The 8118-nt window shown below is 55.8% G+C and overlaps 1 protein-coding gene across 2 annotated transcripts in view; it reads right to left on the reverse strand.

The window, feature by feature from the left end:
• TBX4 (T-box transcription factor 4) overlaps positions 1-3169 on the reverse strand; it is a 26884-nt gene extending 23715 nt beyond the window's left edge. For both annotated transcript variants that reach the window (XM_020879028.2, XM_020879026.2), the window contains exon 1: positions 3061-3169. In XM_020879028.2, the coding sequence (XP_020734687.2) occupies positions 3061-3083 (23 nt within the window). In that variant the 5' untranslated portion in view covers positions 3084-3169. The remainder of the gene's footprint in view (positions 1-3060) is intronic.
• Between the last annotated feature and the right edge of the window lie 4949 nt (positions 3170-8118).

Genomic DNA, 8118 nt, shown 5'->3' on the forward strand with positions numbered 1-8118 from the left:
AGCAGCCTTCTGAGAGGCACAGAGACTGGTTAGAGAATGCTCTGGCCCCATTTGACACTCGACATCAGGGCTTCCTGAGCATTCAGAATTCTGATGTCTTGAACTGTGGCTGGCATGTTATTCACCCACTCGCGTTGTCGGAGAACTTAGTCACTGTCTGATGAAGGAGACCCTGTTTCCCTTTGGCCGTCAGCACTTTGAGGGCTTAAGGCAAGAGGCTCCTAACTAAGGACTCACACTGGCTTGAGAACATTCAGGCTCCTTTTCTCCAGCCCCCCCTCCTTCAACCAGAGAGCAGTCGTGGCCCTAGCCAGCCAGGGTCTCTAGGGCAGCGCAAGAACTCCACCTTGAGCAGGCCCCCATAAACAAGCAATCAAGGGGATTTCTCAAAGTTGGGGTTTCGTTAGGGGGGTGGGGCATCACTTCTTGGCTTGTGTAGAACCTGGTAACTGCCTAACTCTGCTTCTATGGGTAAGCGCCAAATGCCTCCCCTTTTCAGGGGTTGGGTCTATGTTCTCTTGGTTCTCCTCCAGCTCAGGCAGTCTAGGACTCTGTGATTAAAGGTTCAGGAGAAATTTCTAGGCCGTCTGCTGAGAAACAGAAGTGTCCCAGGAAGGCCAATAGCACAAAGAAGAAAACAGGGAGAGGCATGGGACAGGACACGGAGGAGCCGTGAGCCTGAGCAAAGCAAGCTGCCTTCCAAGGCTGCCTTGGGCAGGAGGGAGGCAGGGGGGAGGAGGGGGACACAGGGGTCAGAGTGGTGAAAGTGGCCTCTGAAGTCAGTGGGCAGCTAGGCAGGGGGTTCTGTGAGAACTGTGCTGGCAGGGGATGAGGCTAGTGACTTTCCTAAGCACTAGGCTGGTGCAAGGAAAACTTTCTGCCAGAGAAATGAAAGACTGCAATGGATCCTTAATTGGCCAACATCATCACGGCCATTTAAAAATTATTGTCATCATTCCCTGAGGTCCATCTCTAAGCCTCCATTAGGATCAGGCACAAATATCTGCCTGAAGCCAGTCACCTCTGGAAATGTGGGGGTGGGGTGGGGTGTGTGTGTTGGAAGAGGGAGGGAGGAGGCCCCATGCAGGTGCAGGAAACCCCACTGAGGAGAATCACAAATGCCTTTTGTTTAAAAAGGCAGGGGCCAGGCATGCCCAAAGAACATGCCGGCCATTCATTTTCAAGAGGCAAGGTTATTTCTGCAGCCTAAAAATGGAAGTTCTGGATCTTTCTCTTCTTTCCTTCCCTACATCCCAGCAGTAACAAGAAATAGCCACCTCCCCCATTCACACCTATAATCCACTTAGCAATTTACCAAGCACTGCTCACAATACCCCTGGTTTGAGTCTCAGAGTAACTGAAAAAGAAAGAATGGCAGGTAGGTCTATAGTCGCCATTCTGTTTGAACAAATACCTCTGAGCCTCAGGAAATTTGGGGACTACCCTAAGTGCACTCAGCTAGGAAAAGGCAGGGTTCCTGCATGACACCTGGCCCCCACTGTCCTCAATGAGTGCTCCATGCGGCAACCCCCCTCACCACGTCCCCCAGTATACCTTCCCTCCCCGTTCCCAAGTGCAGCAAACTCAAGCCCTGACATCTTGTTCCGTCCCCTGACAGATAGAAGCCCTGGATGGCCATGCCACCACCCTGACTTAGGCAAGAGGGCAGGGAAGTGCCCAGACCCCCATCCCCAGCAAAACAAAAGACAATTTGCAAGGCCTGTCAGTGGGCAGACTGGAAGGACCCAGCACGCCTACTCTGGGTACAACAAACCACCCCCTTTTTATGTCCTTTGACGCATCATTCCCTAAGCGGTTCGGCGGAAGTTCTCTAAAAAGGAGAGGAAAAACGCTGAGTAAACGCGGGACATTTCTCTAATGGTGATGAACGGTATTCGCTAGCATTTACCGTGTGCTTACATGTGCCAGGAGCCGTGCTAGGGCTTTACACGCAACTGTACAAAGACCTATTATTTTACAGATGGAGATGAGGAGAGAGCAGAGACCCTAAAATACCTGGCCGGAGGGTTGCACAGATGGATGGAGGTGAGCGGAACCGGAAGCCCCAAGTCCGACTCCCCATTCCTGGCGCCTGACGCTTCACCATCTTATTCCTCAGAAAACTCAACCAGGGGCCCACGGCCAGACAAAGGAACATTTTCACACCTAAACTGTACCCCGGGGACCATAATCGAGTGTGAGTCGGTGGGGGACGCAGGGTAGGGGGAGGGACTCCTGAACCTGAACTTTCTCGAGGTTCGGTCTGCAGCAAGCCCCCTTCACCTGATAACCGCCCTCCTCGAGGTTCCAGCCCCACCCAGGCCGCGCCACCCCAGCGAATGTCTCCAGCCTGCCCGGGTCCGCGGCTTCCTCCTCTCTCCCTCTCCTCCCGGGTCTCTCCCACAGACACCAGCGCATTTTAAAGATGTTTCCACTTTATAAATCATCCCTCTCTGGCAGCCACCCGAGGACTGCTCCCCTAACAACACACACACACACACACACACACAGGGCTGAAAGGTGCCTTCTCCTTGGTTGAAGGGGATTGGCAACGGCGGAGCGGCTCCCGTGAGAAGAGAGTCTTGGGGTTCACGCTGCCCACCCCCCCACCCCACAAAATTTAAGGAAATAGGAAAACATGGTCCAGTCCCCTTCCTCCACCTGTGGAGGGGCATCTCCGAGTCCCCAGTCAATGCAACCCTGAGCAATCGGGCAGGTCCCCAAAAGGAGGCGGACAAAACAGCACCCCCACCCCCACGCCCCCAAGGGCCAGAAGTTCTGGACTTGGGACCTCCGGCGGCGCGACCCTAATTTGAATTTAATTTGCATAACACTGCCCCGCCCCTGCCTCCGGTCCCCGCTGCTCCCTGGCGGTGCAGCTCCCTACCGGCTGCCCGTGGCCCGTTCGGAAGCTCTGACAGACTCGGAGCTGAGGCCTGAACGGCGGAGGAGGCTGGGTGGTTGTCCCTGGGCTGAAGATCGAGGGGGCTGCTAAGAGAACCCCTGGGGATCCCCACTGCCCCCGTCTGTCACCCACCCCGAAGGAAAACCAGCGCTGACCTGCCGGCCTTGGTGATGATCATCTCGGTGCCCGCCTCGTGGAACTTCTTCCAGAGCTCCTTCTCATGCAGGCCCACCTTGATGTTCTCAATGGTCTAGGGAGGGCAGGGAGGGACTCGTGTCGGCCTGGCCCATGACTACACGCGCAGCCCTCAGAAAGGGGGACACAGACCCAAGGGGCCAAGCAGGACACTGCCAACCCTGCTAGGAGCCCAGGCTCCTGGAGTCCTGGCAGATTTCGTTTCACAAAATGGTTCTGTACCATGGGAGAATTTATTAAAATGTAATCAGTGAATGTCATCAGTGAATCTCCCTTCTTCTTCGGAGCTGCATACAGACGGGCCCATGGAGGACACGTAAACCGACCTTGCCTGGGTGGAAGACACACTCCTACACAAACAAACACTCTACCCCACACGGCCACAGACTTGCGGGCAGACACACCGACCCCGGAGGGGCACCCCTGCCCCCGGCCGACAGTGCGCACCCGCAGACGCGGCCTGCAGACCCGCACAGGTAGAGGGCGTGCACAGGGTCACGGAGACGTCCGTCCCCTCGGCCCCCGGAGCTGGACGGATTCCCGTAGCCACCGGACCAGGGGCCACTCTCCCCGCCTGGTCCCAAGGTTTTCGCCTCTCATCCTCTAGAGGTCGAGGCGCGGGACCCTTTTCCCGGGCTCTCTGCGCCGCGGGGTACCCCCGTCGCCTGTCCCAGAGCAGCCTCGAGGGCGCAACGTGGAGGAAGGACGAAAGGCAGAGAAGGCGCCCTGCCCGGGGGACTGCGACAGTCCCGCCCGCAGTGGGGTGGCTTGGACAGACGCTGGCGGCCCTGCAGACAGATTGACGCCCGACCTCCACCCGACGGCCGGCCTAGCCCTACCTGCTCGGCAGCGGTGGCGGCGGCGGCGACGGCGACGTCGGCGCCGGGGCCCGGGGGGCTGGCGAGCGCGGCTCCGCTGAGGCCTGGCGCGGCCAGCGCGGGCTCCGGGGCGTTGGCAGCGTTGGCGGCGCTGGCGGCGCTGGCCTCGCCGAGCGCGGCTCCCGGGGCCCGGAAGGCCTCCTCGCTCTCCGACAGGCCCTTATCCTGCAGCATCTCCTGTGGGCACAGCACACACGAGTCACATGCCCCGGTCCAACTCGCCTGGGACCCTGCAGCCCTCTGGAGCTTGGCTGGGGCGGGGGGGGGGCTTCGGACCCGGCGCACGTGGACCCCGCCCCTTCCTGAGCAGGAGGAGGGAGAATACGCGAGGGCAGGACCCTTTCCTTCTCCCTCCGGGTCTGGACCTGTGAGGGTTTGTGTGCGGTTCAAGGTCCTGCCTGCCCCTGGGTGTGGGGCTGTGCGCTGAGTAGGTCTGGGGGAAGGACCGCCCTCTCGGCATGGCCCCAGCTGCACCCCAGTCCCTCCTCCTGTTGGGCTCCAATGGAGCCTGAAGCCTGGTTCTTTTTCGGCTGATCCTTCATCACTGGGGTCCAGGCTCCCTCTTGGCCCAGGGCAGCCAGGACCATTTATGAGCCGGAGGAGAGGAGATTCAGGCCAGGAGGGTAGGGCCCAGGTTCCCGAGCTCCACACCAGCTGATAGGGCCTCCCCGTTGACCAGCCTCTCAGGCCCTGGCTCACTCCCCTTCCCTAACCCACTCAAAGAGCAGCCCGGTAGATGATTCCTGAACCTAAGGGTTTCCCTCCTGCATGGTCCCACTCCCCTCGCCACCTGTGCAGCACCCACGCATGCACATACACCCAGACGCAGCTGGCAAGTCACCCAAGGAGCCACATTTTCCTAGGGTTGCTCTGATTCAGGCCCTGAACTCAGCCAGGGACACTCCAGCCTTGCCCTCACGTGCACACTGGCTGGCTCAGTCACTCACATTTTTAGTTACAAAGGGCTCTGCTTTGGGGAAAGGACCCAGACCCCTCCCAGCTAAGGACCAGGCCAGCTGGGTGGGCCCAGTTCACCAACACAGCCTAGTCCTGCCCCTTCCTCAGGCGACTAGGACAATTCACCCTCTTGCTTCTGAGCCTGCTCCCTTCTGGAAGCTGGTCCCTGGATGTCAGGATGAGAGCCCAGCCTGCAAGGACCTGCCTGTCTTGCCTCCATCGTGGGTGCAACCCTGCATTATCTCTGCTTCTCCTTTCTACCTCCTAGCTCTTCTCCCTTCATCTGGATCTGGGCAAGCTCTAGGGAGGCTTTCTAAATGTCCAGCTGCCTCTTTTGTGACCAAATGTTCCCCCTTTCTCCTCCTACCTTCTTTCTGTCCTCCCCAGGATCTCTCTGGGCATTCCACGGCCCAGGCCTCTCATCCACTGGCCTCCCATCCCAGGCCTAGACATCGGCTCCCAGGGCCTCACAAAGTAAACAAGCCAAGTGCAACCGAGGAGATAAAAAGGGGCCGGGGCCAGTTGGGGCTGGGAAAAGCCCATAAAGATAAGGCTGACAGCCCTGCCGGTCCTTGAGCCACAGGCACGGAGGAGGCAGGCTCGCGGGGCATAACCAACGCCAGCACGATCCTTGGGCCACAGGCGGGTTCCAGGACCGAGCCTGGAAACCCAGGAGACCCCACGCAAGGGGACACAGCACAACCACAAGGAGGGTGGTTATGCGCTCTGGCCCAAGGCGTTGGTTCCGATTTTATCTGGGGTCAGCCTGGATGGGCCCCGGGGTCGGCTGGTCCAACTGTGGCGGCCGGCGGGGCCGGGAGGGACCGCCTAGTGCGATGCTCTCCGGGCCGCTAGGTCCCCTGCGCGGCACTTGTCACGCGACGCCCCGTGACTTGCGCCGCGCTCTGGGTCCTGCCCTGTGCGGAGTACATCCGCGGCCCCGCGGTCACTGAGCTCCAGTCCCGACGAGGGGCGAGTGCTGCGCGGGGCTCTGCTTCCCCAACTCGAGGTTCGCCTCTTCCTTGTCTCTCAGCCACGCAGCCACATCCCGACATCCCGACGATTCGCCTTCCCTGGAGCTCCCGCTCGTTTCCTTGTCTTCCCGCCCGGCACGAGCAGACCCGAGGTCCGGTCCGCTCGGACCCCGAGCCCCGGCGCGCTGGGACGCCGGTACCAGCAGGTCCGGCACCAGCCGAGGGCCGCGGCCGGCGCTCGCCCTGCTCCTAGAGCCCTCGGCGGGCGCGGCCGGCCGGCTCCGCGCCCCGTGCCCTCGGGTCCGTCACTTTCAGCTGTCTCGTTTTCTAAGAAGGATAGCATTTTTCTTTCCATTTCTAGATTACTGGTGATACTTTTCTTGTGCCGGGGGAATTGTTAATAGTTTATACTATTTAAAGCATTTTAATTTTCTTTATTATCAGAGTAGCATTCTGGCCAGTTCAGTAACATTAAAACTATCCTATCACATACAAGCTATTAGTGCTTTTTATTTTTAATATTGTATGGTTAAAGTACTGGTTTGATTTGTTAATTCGTCATTATCAAATATGTTCTTATGGCTTTCCTGTCACATCATCCTAGGGCCTCCTGGTATGTTAGTAATTCTATTAGTATTCTACTAATATCTAGGCAATCATTAAATACAGTCTTCCAGTAGGTCATGTTAATCTATCATCATTTTTACTCTGTATCCCTAAAATGTTTCCGTGGCTGGTTCCTCAGCCTCTGTTCTTGGTCAGTTTCGATAACTTATTTACCATAACATAATATTATGCTCTCAATATTCACATTAATTTTCTTCACATTCTTATAATACTTTTTGTTATTTTACCGTTATTTGTTTTGTTAGGATTGTTCATAATACTCCAGGCATTCTTCATCACATCGTTGCAATATCTCATTACTTTGTCATTATTTGTAATGTTATGGATCTTAATTCGCTAGTTATTTTTCATCACATCATTACTTCTTGTTACTTTGTCATAATTTGTCATATTGCTGTAGCTCTTAATACTCTGATTATTTTTCATCACATTGGTACACTACTTCTTATTACTCTATCATTATTTATAATGTTGTTGGGACTATTAAAACCTTGGTCATAAATTGTCATATTACTCCAGCAATTCTTGTTGCTGTCTATTTATAGTACTACTGCTCTTAAGATTTTGGTTAACATTTATTTTAATAATTCACTACAGTATCAACAATAAATTATAGTATTCTGTCAATACTAATATTAGTATTTCCCTTATTAGTATTTTCATTGTTCACCTTTTTCCTACGGTTTTATCACTTTGACACTATTGCTCTTTCTTATTCTATTGCTATTGATTTTAACATGCTTCTCACAGTGTTCCATCACTTTGTCTATGATTCTTTCAAATTTGGGGTTACAGTTTTCACTTCGTTTTGAGACTGACTATTATTTTATTGTTGTTTTAAAGACCCGAGTACTCTATTAGTTATGCCGTTTAGCCCTGCTTTTTGGGTAATGGCTTATATTTTGGTAATTCTTGATCATGGATCATTATTTATATATGATGCTCCTTGCTTTAATTTTGACGACCCTGTTGCATCAAAGGCTCTAAAGTCCAGTGTTATCTCTCACATTTCCACATCGATATTCGCCAAGTACCGGGCCCTCATCCTTGGCCTTCCTTCTTCTGCAAAGACCAATTTCAAGACCACCGCTCTGCTTGTCTCATCCTAACCTTGTTCCTTTGGCGCTGGCACTGTCCTCCCTATGCTCTTGGGTCCTTGGACCCAATTCGCCCGGCTGCTCGGAGGAGAGGAGGTCTTGAGCCACGACCGCTGGGAGTCGGGCCGAGGCGGCAGCCAGATAGGAAAACACTTCGCGCCGCCCTCTTGCCGCCTTGACCACCCCCGAGGTTCTTACCCCGGTCCCGTTACTCGTCCCCTTTCCAGCTCATCCTCCTCCACCTTGCAGCCTCACCCTGGTTTCGGGGTGGCCCCCGTCCCGCACACCCTGCTCACCCCCACCCACGCCGGGACCCTCACTCACCCTAACTGCGCTGCCGCAAGCGCTGGTGCCCGCGGCCCGAGGTCCACTGCAAACCCGGGTCCGAGGAGCCCGGGTCAGCCGGGACTCCGACTCGGGGCCGCTGGGTCAGGGTCCCGCTGCCCGCCGCGCCCTCGGGGCCGGACGCATCCCGGTTCTGGAGC

The sequence above is a fragment of the Odocoileus virginianus genome, chromosome 17, assembly GCF_023699985.2.
Source record: "Odocoileus virginianus isolate 20LAN1187 ecotype Illinois chromosome 17, Ovbor_1.2, whole genome shotgun sequence".
Classification (NCBI taxonomy): domain Eukaryota; kingdom Metazoa; phylum Chordata; class Mammalia; order Artiodactyla; family Cervidae; genus Odocoileus; species Odocoileus virginianus.